The sequence below is a fragment of the Zonotrichia leucophrys genome, chromosome 11 (genome assembly GCF_028769735.1).
Source record: "Zonotrichia leucophrys gambelii isolate GWCS_2022_RI chromosome 11, RI_Zleu_2.0, whole genome shotgun sequence".
In the NCBI taxonomy this organism is placed as follows: Eukaryota; Metazoa; Chordata; class Aves; order Passeriformes; family Passerellidae; genus Zonotrichia; species Zonotrichia leucophrys.
In genome coordinates, this window is record NC_088181.1 from 3,309,910 (window position 1) to 3,325,577 (window position 15,668).

General features: G+C 39.1%; 1 protein-coding gene across 1 annotated transcript in view; it reads right to left on the reverse strand.

Annotated features, from left to right (window-relative positions):
* Nucleotides 1-2,368: 2,368 nt before the first annotated feature.
* Nucleotides 2,369-15,668, reverse strand: part of USP10 (ubiquitin specific peptidase 10) — a 58,584-nt gene continuing 45,284 nt past the window's right edge. The window contains exons 10-14 of the mRNA XM_064723208.1: nt 15,030-15,201; nt 10,257-10,422; nt 7,834-7,978; nt 6,733-6,798; nt 2,369-3,479 (exon numbers count right to left, since the gene is read on the reverse strand). Of these exons, the coding sequence (XP_064579278.1) occupies nt 3,292-3,479; nt 6,733-6,798; nt 7,834-7,978; nt 10,257-10,422; nt 15,030-15,201 (737 nt within the window). The 3' untranslated portion in view covers nt 2,369-3,291. The remainder of the gene's footprint in view (nt 3,480-6,732; nt 6,799-7,833; nt 7,979-10,256; nt 10,423-15,029; nt 15,202-15,668) is intronic.

Here is a 15,668-nt window from a genome sequence, read left to right on the forward strand (position 1 = left end):
CAGAAAATTGCAGAAAATTTAGGGGGCACAAAGTACAAGTAAAATATGAACTGAAATCCACAAAATCCTTCCCTATGAAGGTGGTGAGGCACAGGCTGTCCAGAGCCCTGGAGGGGTTTAGGGCTTGGAGCAAACTGGCCTGGTGGAAGGTGGCCCTGCCCATGGCAGGGGCTGGGACAAGATGAGTTTTAAGGTCCTTTCCAACCCAAATCAGTTTTGGGATTCCATGGAAACCACTCACCTTGTTCCCACAGGTTCCCTGGTCACATCTGCAGACTGGAACAGTTCAGGATCCTGAACCCAGCACCCACCTTTGGAGATTTCACCCCAGAGCAGAAGCTGAACTGCTACCACAAGCTCTGCAGCCACCACATCTGTTATTCACCAATAGAAATGATTTCCAAAAAAATCCTCTGGGTCATTAAGACAGCCTGAAATCAACCCCCAGCTGCAGAAATCTCCAGCATGTTGGGAACATCCCCTACACATCCCAGGTTTCCTCTTCATTCCTAGTGAAAAGCAGCAGATTCAGAGCACATTTACAGAGATAAACTCTGCTGACAGCTCAGGATCCATCCTGGCAGCAGCCCTGGGGGACACCATCTCCAGAGGATATTGTGGAAAACAGCAATTTTCTACTTAAAACAGCTTCCCCCACCCCAAACACCTCTTGGCTTGATTAACTCTCCTCCCCCAGCCCATCTCCCTCACGGCACAAGGTTTTCCCCACAGCCCTTTGGAGCTGCACATCCAGTTTCTCATTTTGGAAATTTCAGGACTTGTTGTGCATTAAGAAAAAAACCCCAAACATTTCTCAAAATCTGGTTTGAACTTCAGCAAACAACCAGCGGATTTACGGTGTATCAGAGGCTGTTGGGGTTTTTGTTTTACATAATCACACCCAGAGCAAATGATCAAAAGCTGTAAGCTCTTGTTTTGCAACAATGGGAGGAGTTACTACAGAAAATAAAAATTGTGGCTTTGTGTCCACATCACTGTTGCCACATACTTTTATTTCCCATTTAATACACTGCAGAAGAATGACTTTAGTGACAAATACATTCGTAATATCCTCAGTAAAAAATGCAAAAAATCACTTTAAGTGATACTGAGACAATTTCAACACTTGATTTTTAAACTGGCAATGACTCATTGCCATTTCTTAAAATGGTAACATATGTAACCTCTATTGTAATACATTAATTAGTGATCAGTTTTCTCTGCACTGTTCAGGTTAAGCTGCACTATCAGAAATGCACTTTTTCACAGTGCACTGGAGATAGAGCTAAATAAATACCCAACACAGGTACAGGACTAATTAAAACCAGGATTTCTGCTGAAAGAAAACCACTTTAACCAGGTTCCAGAAACAGGATGTGAATAACAACCAGCACAAAACAGTAAGTTCAAAACCTGGTTTCTTTCTTTCTTGGAACAATCTCCCAATCCCCCAAGATTTCCATTGCTCACCAGTGAGGCTCTGGGGCAATTCCCATCACAGATGGGAGCATCAATTCTACAGCAGGCTCAGCTCCAGGAGCTGAGGTTTTCCCTGCAAACAGCCAAACTCCAAGTGAGCTTTGCACAGAAAATTGCTTTGAAATTGGTGGAATGTCACCAAAATCACGAGCAGTCACCACCTGTAAATCAGAAAATCCTAATAAAGCATGAGCAGCAAAAACATAACAATACATGTGAGCATCCAAAACAATGCCAGAGCATCATTAAAGGAATTCAGCAGAGCAGGAGCAGCCCAAAGAGCCTTGGGGTTGGGAGGATGCTCCTTCCTGCAGCCACAGCTCTGGGCAGAAGGGTCAGGACAAGCCAGGGAGCCTCCACCATCCCATGAGGAAATAAGGACACAACACCACTATAATCAGAAAATTAAATAATGTACAGGAGATTTTAAAGAAAGCAACAGGAGCTGATCAAGGAAATATTTTTACCACAAGTTCTCCAGGGCAATGTCAGCTGGCTGAAGAAGAGACAAACAAAACATCATCTGCTTCAGAAATAAGAGTGCAGGAGCTCCCAGGAGGACACAGAAGGAATTCCAGGAGTTTCCAGGACACAGAAGGAATTCCAGGAGTTTCCAGGACACAGAAGGAATTCCATCCCCTCCTGGCTGCTCAGTGCTCAGCCCTGGCACCACCACATCCCCTTCCCTCTCCCCTCCAAGTTCAGTTCCACCTGAATGCAAAACAGGAACATTTCTGAAGTTTCAAAAAGCTGTAAAAGCAAAGAAAAATCATCTCCACTTCATTGGGAGAAGGCTCCCTACACCTTGAGAAATGCTAGACAGAAACCTTGGGAGTTTCCAAGGGCAGGATTCACACCTGAGGAAAAACAAAACCCACACACAAACACATCCTTAAACCAACTTTGTGACTTTTATTGATGGGCGACAACTTTATACTTCTAGGTATCACTAAACTGTGTACAATTAGGAACTCAACATTATAGGAGAGCAGACAGCAAAATTAAACAAAGCAGACTTAAAGAAATATCAATCTTAATTATTTTGCCCATTTTCTTAATTTCATGTACACAGAAGCATAAATGCAGTTTGAAATTTCTTAATAGCAATAAAGTTACAATCACCCATCTATATAGACTAACATCTTAACTCCAAATATTTGATCTGCAATGTGTACTTAAGCAGTTTCTCATCGCACAATTATTAAAATGTGTCTTCCTATCAGGAACCAGCAACTCTGCAGTTTGTACATGTTTTGAAGCACAAAGGACCATTTCCATCTCATACACATCGGCTCATATTTTACCACTTATCAAAAAACTATTGGGGAAGCAGAGAGAGCTTTTCATCTTTTTTTTTTTTTTAATTTTTTTTCTTTTTTTACTGAAGTAAAGATAAAACATTTTCACAGAAATCTACAAGTTCTGTTGCTGGTGCAGGGTTTTCTTCTACTACGCAATTAGAAAGTGGGAATTCAACGCAAATCCCCTTTTTTTTTTATTATCTTAGGATTCAGCATTAACTCGGATGAACTTTATTTCTTTTTTTTCATATTTTTTGTGATTCACAAAGGCTTCCAACCGAGCGACTTCATTCTGCAAAGTCAAAAAAGTCAACACCAACCATGTCGTGCACAAACGGCAGCTTTCCTTTAGCACTCTATCCCATAGTTGCAAGGGGACCAAAAAAAAAAAAAAAAAAAAAAGAATAAAAAGGGGGGGAAAAAACAGAAAAAAAAAAAAATTTCACTCAAAAGAGCATTTACAGGAGAAAAAGTTAGTGATGTTGGCGTTCTACGGGGCGGGGAGGTGGGGTCACAGCAGGTCCACCTGGCGGTAGTACAGCAGGTAGGCCGTGCGCTCCAGCGCCGCCTTCACCACCTGCGAGTGGTGGATGACCCTGACGGCCTGGTCGTCGATGCGCAGCCACCCGTTGAGGCCGATCTGGAACACGTCCGTGGTGTAGTGCCCGCCCGTGGCGCTGTTGCCGTGGTGGTACACGACTGTGGGGACACGAGGGGAGCTGCTGGGGTGGCATTCACCTCAGCACCTCAGCTCCCTCCCCCGATTGGGAGCTGCTGGGGTGGCATTCACCTCAGCTCCCTCCCCCGACTGGGAGCTGCTGGGGTGGCATTCACCTCAGCAGCCTCAGCTCCCTCCCCCGATTGGGAGCTGCTGGGGTGGCATTCACCTCAGCTCCCTCCCCCGATGGAGCTGCTGGGGTGGCATTCACCTCAGCACCTCAGCTCCCTCCCCCGATTGGGAGCTGCTGGGGTGGCATTCACCTCAGCACCTCAGCTCCCTCCCCCGATTGGGAGCTGCTGGGGTGGCATTCACCTCAGCACCTCAGCTCCCTCCCCCGATTGGGAGCTGCTGGGGTGGCATTCACCTCAGCATCAGCTCCCTCCCCCGATTGGGAGTGCTGGGTGGCATTCACCTCAGCTCCCTCCCCCGACTGGGAGCTGCTGGGTGGCATTCACCTCAGCACCTCAGCTCCCTCCCCCGACTGGGAGCTGCTGGGGTGGCATTCACCTCAGCACCTCAGCTCCCTCCCCCGATTGGGAGCTGCTGGGGTGGCATTCACCTCAGCACCTCAGCTCCCTCCCCCGATTGTTGCAGTGCGATGGAATCGCCTGTTTCAGCTATCCCAGTTCCTCCCACAGGTGTGCCGACAACCTCTCCCTTCCTTAGCCTTCCCCTTGCTGTAGTAAACCCCTCAGGTTTAGCCAGGGCCCCTTGGAGAATAGAATGCTGACACAGCAGCAAAGAAGTTTCCTGTCTCCAGAGACATCCGCCTTGTACCTTATCCCTATAGCCATGTAAGGCAATATTGTGTTAAACCCTACCATTGGTCACTTATGGTCACTCTAACACCTTTGCCATTGGTCAGGATTGGATCCAGGCCAAGGGTATAAAAGTAGCACACTGTACCCCTACTAACTCGGAAGAAGAAGAGCTGAGAGCCTTCACGGACCCCTACAATAAAGCCACACTCGTGGAACAGCCAGCGTCTTCTGCTTCTCCTCTCTCTACCGTCTGCTGGAGCCTTAGGCCAAGAGAAAAGCTACCTAGCAAGCAAAGCTGAAATCACAAGAGCTGCCTAATCACTAAGAGCTGAATATCTCCCTGCTTGCTAGGGGCTGACCCGCGGCCTTGGTCTGAGAGCGAGCTGGCTTCTGGCACCCAGTCCCCTTGGGGACTGAGCTCTAGAGCTGTAACCGCTTGCATAAGATACGACCAAGCAAAGCTCATTTACCTTGCCCCCTTGCTTGCCCAGCAAGGGCATGGTGTGACTGGCACAGCTCTAAAGATGCCTCTCAGCCCTGGGGACATTGGGCTATCCAGGTGTCATCTGTCCCCTGAGATTTCCCCATCCTTACCTGGTTGGTGGCTCCCTACCCCTTCCCTGCCCCTCTCCCTGGGGTTAAAAGATTTGGTGGTTTTTGAGGATTCGGTGGTTTTTACGAAGATTGAGGGCCATTGGTTGTTTCTGTATGAAGATATGAGGATGATGAGGATGGATAGGGCGAATGATCCTAGGTAGGCTTTGATTAGGCCTGAGTGGAGAGGGGTGGCGGTTTTGGTTGCTTTTAGTTGTAGGTTGGCTAGTCCTTCTGGGCCTAGTATTTTGTATCAGGAGAGGTCGATTAGGTGAGATGCGATGTTTTGTCCTCCTTTAAGGGAGTTGGTTATGCTTAGGCGGTGGGTTAGGGGGTTGAAGTATCCTAAGGATACTGAGAAGTTTGAGAGGGGGGTTTGTTTTTTGAGGATAAGTGTTTGGGCTATTTTTGAGATTTCTAGGGCTAGGAAGATGCCTAGGGCTGTTACGATTAGGGCGGTTATTTTGATGGAGAACAGCAACCTCGCAGTTCCTTGGTTCTGTTGGGGCTGCTGCTGCATTCAGAGCCCTGTGTGCCAGGAATAAAGCCCTGGATTGCAATCCCCCACAGAACCAGACTCCTTTTTCCTTCACTTCACCCAAAGCCTTTCCACCAGAGGTAAACCTGAGCTCCTGCAGGCCTGGAGCTGTCCCAAGCCCCCAACTGCAGCACCCAGCTTAGCCAAAGGTGTCTGTGAGGTGAAACCACCACAGCTGCCACCCTTGGGCAAGCAGCAAGGCCAGACCAGCCCAGGCACGTTCCATCCGGCAATATTGGGATTTAATTTCGATACCTGATCATTTCCTCAACCTCTCCTTTCCCTTCCCTAACCCCTGCTGAGTGCTGTCTGTCACTCCTGGAATTCCAGAAGGGCATTGGGCCATCCACACGTGAAAAATGCATATTTTATGATTGGCCTTTCACAAATATTGAAATTAATATATGTGCTGTGTTAGAAGGTAATGCTGTATTAATTCTTTTAAGTACTGTGTTAAATACAGTTTTAGGTTATAACAAAATGTTTTAATAGAAACTATGCTATGTAGGATACTTTTTTCTAAAGAAGGAACTCCTAAATCTTTCAGAGAAAAAGAATTTATTGCTCCATTATCAGGAGAAACCAAGTTCTTCCCTCGCTTGGGCAGGATGATGCTGTCAGGATTCAGAGGAAGAAGCTGATGACCAGACAGAATCCTGTGTTTGAATGGAATTTATGCACCATGGATGAGGTGCATGAATGTGCAACAGGTTTGTGTTTTTAAGGGTTAATCCTCTGTTAATGTGGGTCCTTTTTCGGGCTTATGCTGCCCAGAAAAAGGTACCCAGATGTCCAGAACTCTTTGTTTTTATTGTCTCATATTGTCCTAATCCTAAATGTCCAAATTATTATTACTCTAATTGTATTACTATTTTTATGATCATTTTATTACTATTAAACTTTTCAAAACTTTAAAAACAAGTGACTGGCATTTTTCACACCCACGTGTCCTTTGTCCCTTTGTCCCTCCCCTCCTGTCCCTGTTGGTGGCTCCCTTTCCCTTCTGCCCTTCCCCTCTCCCTGGGGTTCAAAGGAGCAGCAACCACGAGGTTTGGGAGTTCTGTTGGAGCTGCTGCTGCATTCAGAGCCCTGTGTGCCAGGAATAAAGCTCTGCATCCAAACCCTCCATCAGAACCAACTCCTTTCCTCCACCATCACCTTAAAGCTTCACCAGAGATAAACAAGAATTTCACACCCACAATTTCAAAGAAAACACTTAATATAACCCAGTGTTTCTATAATTCCATATGCAGAATCTGCACTTGCAATAGAGGTAAAATGCACCCATAAAACCACCCAGAGAAATAAAACAAGAAATAAAAGACACAGATAAAATACCTGCAAAGAGCCGGTAGGTTCTTTGGCCTTTGGAAATTTTACTTTTCACACCAGGAGATAGTAGCTCTGGAGGAGGAAAAACAACCATACATTAGAATTTCCATATCAAGAGGATCAATTATTTTTCAGAGAAATCAACACTATCACAAAGGAGAACATTTAATTGAAATTTCTTCTGCAGCCTTTAAAGAATGGTCATGGTTCTGATAACTGGTAATCAAGGGAGTGAATTTGCAGGTTTGCAATACTGTGGTTTATGAAAGGTTAAAAAATACCACCCAAAATGAAGGGAAAATAAGACATAGTAAAAAATCAGATTATTCTATTTTCCCCCTTTCACTCCTAGGAGGATTTGATCCTTGACAGAATCAATTTCAGATTCCAAGTCATGCTTACATTCCTAAAAGAAAACTGCACAATAAAATATTAAGTAAAACAAAAGGGCACTGCCTGACAAGGCCCAGATCTCAGCTGAGATATGAGTATACACTGATTTTATTTATTCCTATTTGAGCTACTGGCTGGCTAATAATCCATTTGTCAGCTCAAAACAAAAGGCATTATTTTGGCAGGTTCAGATGCTGGACAATTCCCAATCTCATTATTTAAAGTCAGTATCTCCCAGGATTCTTGTTAAACAAAGGATCCTTGTTTAACCTCTGCACTATGGATTGTCTACCTTCAGGCTGCATTTTCAATAAAACACCAGTTTCCTTCCAACTGCCACTCATTAATTAAATAATTTGACACTTCTCTGAATTAAATTTGTGATAAAATATCCAATATTGGCAACAGTCTTGTACAGACAGGGACACAGATCCAAGAGGATCCCTTCCCATATTTCCCTCAGCAGCCTATATCCTCACTCTGTAAACTCACAAGAAATTCTCATTTGGCCAACCCAAAACCTTTGGGACTTCCTAGGCAATCAGATCTTTGAGCATAAATAACCCCCACAAAATATTCACCCAAATGACCAAATTTTCATACAACGATGAGAACAAAATCTTGTGTGGGAGAAAATTAAAACACAGACACTGTAGGAAATACAACATTCTGTTTGCCATGAGGAGAGAGAAATTCTGTTCCTAAATCTCTTGCCTTTGCTGATTTCCAGATCAACAGTATATTCAATATTCTTGATCAGCTTCTGGCACCCTCCAGTCTTCTCATAGACGAAGCGTTTGAGGTGTAAAACCAGAACAGGGGGCAGCTTTTCCAAGGTGAGTCTTCGACTGATCTCCACCTGAGAGCATTTCATTTTAAGCATTAAAATTGATAGCAATAGAATTTTCAATTTAAGTATTTAATTTTAAATACACTAGCAGCAAACAAAACAAACTCTACATTTCTTATAATTGCAGTATTAATTTATGATAAACGCTTCTTTGTGACTTAAAGCCCACTGGATCTTCAATCCTATCACTGTTTCAAAGGAGAACTCAATATATTCAAAGAGAAAAATGTGAGTTATGACCAAACTTTTCTCTACTAAATAGTGATTTTTATATAATTATAACCAAACAATCCACAAAATTTCTGCCTGGAAACCAGGAGCCAAGCTCAGAACTGCAGAACAAAAATGTTTTGCCTTCCTAGAAATGAAGACATGAAAATATTTCTCAAAATAGCTATTTAAGGTTTTTCTCCATTTTTTAACTGAGAAAAATCTCTTTATTGGTAACCATGAGCATATTATTTTTCAATGCATGGCTTCATTCTGCTAGAACCTATGTGCTGAATAGAAACTCATGGGGGAAAAGTATTACCTCTTTCCAAGATTCTACAGACAATATATTCAGTGTTTTTACTACAATTTTAATGCAAAAACAACTATTTCAATTTGAATTTCTTTTGAAAAAAAGATCTGGAAGACACTGTAGGTGCTTGTATTGCCATCCAAACTCTGAAATATCACAAAGCACCTAACTCATTTCTTCCAACCCAGCACTGGGTTGTCAGTCAAAAACTCCAAACTATTTGCAGTAAAAAAAAAAAAAAAAGAAAAAAAGAATGGTAAGCAAAACAAGATATTTGTGGTAAATCATAATCAGCTTGCAAAGAGCTGCTCCTTTACTAACAGCATCTGGCAATCCCCAGGAATCAGTAAATTTATATAAATAATGTATAAAGTTTATAAAATATAAAGTTTATAAAATATAAAGTTTATAATTATAAAGTTTATAAATATAAAGTTTATAAAAAATATAAAGTTTCTAAAAAATAAACTCAGAAGAGCTGCTCCTTTACTAACAGCATCTGGCAAGCCCCAGGAATCAGTAAATTTATATAAATAATGTATAAAGTTTACAAATTATACAGTTTATAAAATATTAAGTTTACAAATATAAAGTTTAATAAATGTAAAGTTTATAAATTATAAAGTTTATAAAAATATAAAGTTTATAAAAAATAAACTCAGAAGAGCTGCTCCTTTACTAACAGCATCTGGCAATTGCCAGGAATCAGTAAATTTATATAAATAATGTATAAAGTTTATAAAATATAAAGTTTATAAATTATAAAGTTTATAATTTATAAAGTTTATAATTATAAAGTTTAATAAATATAAAGTTTCTAAAAATTAAACTCAGAAGAGCTGCTCCTTTACTAACAGCATCTGGCAATCCACAGGAATCAGTAAATTTATATAAATAATGTATAAAGTTTACAAAATATAAAGTTTACAAATTATACCGTTTATTAAAGTTCATAAATATAAAGTTTAATAAATATAAAGTTCAATAAATATAAAGTTTATAAAACATAAAGTTTCTAAAAAATAAACTCAGAAGAGCTGCTCCTTTACTAACAGCATCTGGCAATCCCCAGTAAATTTATATAAATAATATATAAAGTTTCTAAAATATAAAGTTTACAAAATATAAAGTTTATATTTATAAAGTTCATAAAGTTCATAAATATAAAGTTTAATAAATATAAAGTTTAATAAATATAAAGTTTCTAAAAAATAAACTCAGAAGAGCTGCTCCTTTACTAACAGCATCTGGCAATCCCCAGGAATCAGTAAATTTATATAAATAATGTATAAAGTTTACAAATTATACAGTTTATAAAAATATAAAGTTTATAAAAATATAAAGTTTATAAAAATATAAAGTTTATAAAAAATAAACTCAGAAGAGCTGCTCCTTTACTAACAGCATCTGGCAATCCCCAGGAATCAGTAAGTTAGGATATTGAAGATATAATATTATGTATCTTTACCACAATTCAGCCTGATAATTCAGTATATTCTCCATTAAAATCCCCAATAAATTATTACAGTAAATTATTATCCCAATATTATTATTATTATTAACCCAATAAATTATTATCAGGTTATGAAACCTTCACTATTTACAGGCCTGGCTTTGTTTTAGAGCTGACAGACACTGCACAGGTTTGTGCCTATGTTGTTACATCACGCTCCAACAATTCTCTGTAAAACCTGAGCTCCATGAAAATCCTTTTAAATGCAAAATTGAGCAGGTGGCTGTGAGGAAGGGCAGGGCAGAACTCACCTCCTGCTTGGTTTTTGTGGTGTAGCCCTGCACTGACTCCCTGGCCACCAGGCTCTCCAGGGCGTCCTGCACCGTGCGGATCTTGTCCGACTGGATGTCCAACTGCAGCGTGAAGAAAAGCTGCAGCGTGGCAGATTCCTTGGAGCTCTGCTGGTAAACCACAGATCTGTAGAGAAAAAAAGGAATCAAAATATAAAAAATAGTGGTTTTCAACCAGACAGAACCTTCAAGGAAGAATGAGTTACTTAAGTAACTCAATTTATATTTAACATCAAGTTTAAAAACTCACCCCAATTTAAATTATTGTCATCTACTCAAAGTATTCTGAATGTAACTGAACTGTTTTATTTATGCAAAGTTTAAAGAAAAAGACTGAAAAATTTGATAAGCATTTTTAAAAAATTCACCTCCTGGCTCTTTTTGTTAGTTTAGTTTTCCAACAGTTCTTCACAAGTGTAAAGTGTCAGTGCTTATCTGTGTTGTACTGTAAAAAATCACAGGTGATTTCAGATTCTCCAATAAAAATACACCATTTTTTTCAGTCACTTCTCTAAAATAAATTTTATACTGATTTTATAGTGTTTGCTTAGGAAATATAGGAAATATAGTTTATATTTCCTTGCCATAGGAAATATAAACTATGCTCCACTGAGGATTGGCAGTTCACTTTCTTCCCATCATTTTCTGTATTCAGACTTTGTCCATGTATATAAATTATATTGTTAAACACTGAAAGCAGAATTATAATTAACACAGCTCTGACCCATTTGGCCATGCTGGAATATTTCCAAGTCAGGAAGGAAATGTTAATATTCAGGTTAATTTTAATGTTCAGGATAATCAAAAGAGCTTTTTTTTACTCAGGCAAAGCCCTGAAGCACCAACACAAAGCCAATGCAGCTTCATATTGGCAAATATATATTTAGAGGGAGAGAATGCATGAACAGCAGCACCTTTGTTTTAAAAAACAGAAATTACATTTTAACACCTCTTCAGGATATTTTCTTCACAAGATATGCAGAAATTAATTTGATAGCAAAACCTTCACTGGGCTATCATTTCTCTGTAACCATGCCCCTAATTAGAATAATTACAAATCTCAGCTGGATGTGGGAAAATGAATCATTTTCAATGAAAAATTACTCAAGCACTGCAAGAATTCCCAGGAAAACTTTGTATTTCCCCACTCAAGCCTCATGTTGCTAAGAAAGGCTTTAAAGGCTGTGGTTTTTAATTAATTCAACCTAATTTTTTAGGTTAATAATTTAATAGACTCAAGCCTCTCAAGGACAGCCTAAAATCTCCCAAGCCTGAAGTTTCCCCAGCCAGAAGATGCCAACTGAAATCATCTTTTCCTCACTGCTTTTCCCATTGGATTTTTCCAGTTCTGAAGCTTCCATTGAGTGGAATTCTACTGGCAGTTTTATATTCAGCCCTTGGCACCTCCAGCCCTGAGGATGAAGCTTTCCCACATCCCAGGGGATGCTGCTCCTGGGGTGTGAAGGATAAATAAAGTGGAAATGTTGGATTGGATCCTGTGGTTCAGCTGCTCCATGCAAGCTTTTCCCTTTTTCCTTTGCTTTATTTCATTTTTATGGACAAAAAACTGCCATCATCTCAGTATTTCTAATATAAAAACTGATGGAATTATGTAGATATTTAAACAATAGTGATAAATTCTGGTAAATACACCTGGGGGTATTAACAGCACCTTGGGTATGTGAACCATTGATGCAGGATTCCATCAATACCTACAAACATCTGTCTGCCAAATTCTATGGAAAATATCATTTTATTTACCAGCTGTCTGGCTCAAAACCCAGAAGAATAAAGAATTTCAGAGCATTTCCAAGGCAGAAGGCACCAGCCCACATTATTCACACCTCTACACTCAATATCTGGCAACACAGAGAGTCAAACACCAGCAATTAAGTGTCTGTCTCCAATTTAAAAATAATTCTTCAAGTCCAGCAGTTTTGTTTTGCTGTATGCTTTTAACAAGTGTTTACTTTGCTTTTATTTTAAATTATACATTTCTCCAAACAATTCCTTTCAAAAAAAATATTCAGATTCTCCTTTCTGCCTTTGTCTGGTATCAGACCTGCACAGAAGTGATTTGCCACATTCTTTTCATTCCAGTAACATCTTGGAACAATTTACATTTTTCCAGACTTCTTTTGCCTTTAACATTTCTACAGCTTTCTCTGGGAAGCATGAAGGGTCTGAATAACCTAAAATTCACAAGTTTTATGTTTTAATTCATTGTTTTACTGTCAAGATAAAACAATGTGAATCTCATTCTCTCTCAGTATCCTTAGTTATGACATGAGATGAGATTCCTCAAAGGTCATAAAAATGGGCAAGAATTCTTAAAATTAGGGAAGTCCTTTTCCACATGCAATTCAAGGCTTGGGATCTCACAACAGACTTTTCATTTAAGACATTTTCAAAGACATTTTAAAGATAAAACAATGTGAATCTCATTCTCTCTCATAACATGAGATGAGATTCCTCAAAGGTCATAAAAATGGGCAGGAACTGCTAAAATTGGGAAAGGCCTTTTCCACATACAATTCAGGATTTGGGATCTCACAACAGACTTTTCATTTCAGACATTTTCAAAGATGTCTTAAATCAAGATAAAACAATGTGAATCTCATTCTCTCATAACATGAGATCAGATTCCTCAAAGGCCATAAAAATAGGCAGGAACTGCTAAAATTAGGGAAGTCCTTTTCCACATGCAATTCAGGGCTTGGGATCTCACAACAGACTTTTCATTTAAGACATTTCCAAATCTTAAAGATAAAACAATGTGAATCTCATTCTCTCTCAGTATCCTTAGTTATAACATGAGATGAGATTCCTCAAAGGTCATAAAAATGGGCAGCAACTGCTAAAATTGGGAAAGTCCTTTTCCACATGCAACTCAAGGCTTGGGATCTCACAACAGACTAAGACATTTTCAAAGATGTCTTAAATCAAGATAAAACAATGTGAATCTCATTGTCTCTCATAAATGAGATGAGATTCCTCAAAGGTCATAAAAATGGGCAAAAACTAAAATTAGGGAAATCCTTTTCCACATGCAATTCAAGGCTTGGCATCTCACGACAGACTTTTCATTTAAGACATTTTCAAAGATGTCTTAAAGATAAAACAATGTGAATCTCATTCTCTCTCATAACATGAGATCAGATTCCTCAAAGGTCATAAAAAAAGGCAAAAACTCCTAAAATTAGGGAAGTCCTTTTCCTTTCCTGAATTCCATGCAATTCAGGGCTTGGGATCTCACAACAGACTTTTCATTTAAGACATTAAATCTTAAAGATAAAACAATGTGAATCTCATTCTCTCTCAGTATCCTTAGTTATGACATGAGATCAGATTCCTCAAAGGTCATAAAAATAGGCAAAAATTCTTAAAATTAGGGAAGTCCTTTTCCACATGCAATTCAGGGCTTGGGATCTCACAACAGACTAAGACATTTTCAAAGATGTCTTAAATCAAGATAAAACAATGTGAATCTCATTCTCTCTCATAACATGAGATCAGATTCCTCAAAGGTCATAAAAATGGGCAAGAACTAAAATTAGGGAAATCCTTTTCCACATGCAATTCAAGGCTTGGGATCTCACAACAGACTTTTCATTTAAGACATTTTCAAAGATGTCTTAAATTTTAAAGATAAAACAATGTGAATCTCATTCTCTCTCAGTATCCTTAGTTATGACATGAGATGAGATTCCTCAAAGGTCATAAAAATGGGCAAGAACTCTTAAAATTAGGGAAGTCCTTTTCCTTTTCCTTTCCTGCAATTCAGGGCTTGGGATCTCTTTTCATTTAAGACATTTTCAAAGATGTCTTAAATCAAGATAAAACAATGTGAATCTCATTCTCTCTCATAACATGAGATGAGATTCCTCAAAGGTCATAAAAATGGGCAAGAACTCCTAAAATTAGGGAAGTCCTTTTCCACATGCAATTCAGGGCTTGGGATCTCTTTTCATTTAAGACATTTTCAAAGATGTCTTAAATCAAGATAAAACAATGTGAATCTCATTCTCTCTCAGTATCCTTAGTTATGACATGAGATGAGATTCCTCAAAGGTCATAAAAATAGGCAAAAATTCTTAAAATTAGGGAAGTCCTTTTCCACATGCAATTCAGGATTTGGGATCTCACAACAGACTTTTCACTTAAGACGTTTCCAAAGATGTCTTAAATCAAGACAAAACAATGTGAATCTCATTCTCTCTCATAACATGAGATTCCTCAAAGGTCATAAAAATGGGCAAGAATTCTTAAAATTAGGGAAGTCCTTTTCCACATGCAATTCAGGGCTTAGGATCTCACAACAGACTTTTCATTTAAAACATTAAATCTTAAAGATAAAACAATGTGAATCTCATTCTCTCTCATAATCCTTATTTACAACATGAGATCATAGGTCATAAAAATAGGCAAAAACTCCTAAAATTGGGAAAGTCCTTTTCCACATGCAATTCAGGATTTGGGATCTCACAACACACTTTTCACTTAAGACGTTTCCAAAGATGTCTTAAATTAAGATAAAACAATGTGAATCTCATTGTCTCTCATAACATGAGATCAGATTCCTCAAAGGTCATAAAAATGGGCAAGAACTAAAATTAGGGAAATCCTTTTCCACATGCAACTCAAGGCTTGGGATCTCACATCACACTTTTAATTTCAGACATTTTCCAAGCCTGAACCATTCCAAGTGCCAAAGCTGCAGGAACAGCACTGTACCTGATGTGCCCCCCGAAGATGTCGGTGATGGGCGTCTGCACAAAGTCAGCCTGGCGCGTGACCGAGGATTTGTTGCGGGGTCCCACCTGCTCCCACTCATCCTCGCTGCCCTCACCCTGCTCCTCCTCCCTGGGGACACTCTGGGCCTCAGGGCCGTTGGACACCGACACCTCTGCAGGGAGGGGAAACACAGAGAAAGGATTGGAAAAGTGAAAAACTCAATACAAACAACAGAAAAGGCAATAGGAATAATTGAGGGTAACGCGTCGCCAAAAATCCCCCAAAAATTCTATTAAAACCCACTAAAATACCATTAAAAAATCCTATTAAAAATCCCCTAAAATCCCTAAAAAATCCCCAAAATTACTATTAAAACCACCATGACCATTAAATAAATCCTAAAACAAAATCTATTACCAAAAACATACAATCCTAAAATATATCTATTAAAACCCATAAAATACCATAAAAATCATAATCCATAAAACCAAATAAACCCTAACAAAAATCCTAAAAATCCTAAAAACTCCTTAAAATCCATAAAATCATTAAAAACAATCCTATTAAAAATCCTATAAAATCCCTAAAATCCCCCAAAAATTCTATTAAAACCACTGAAAATACATAAAATTTAATAAA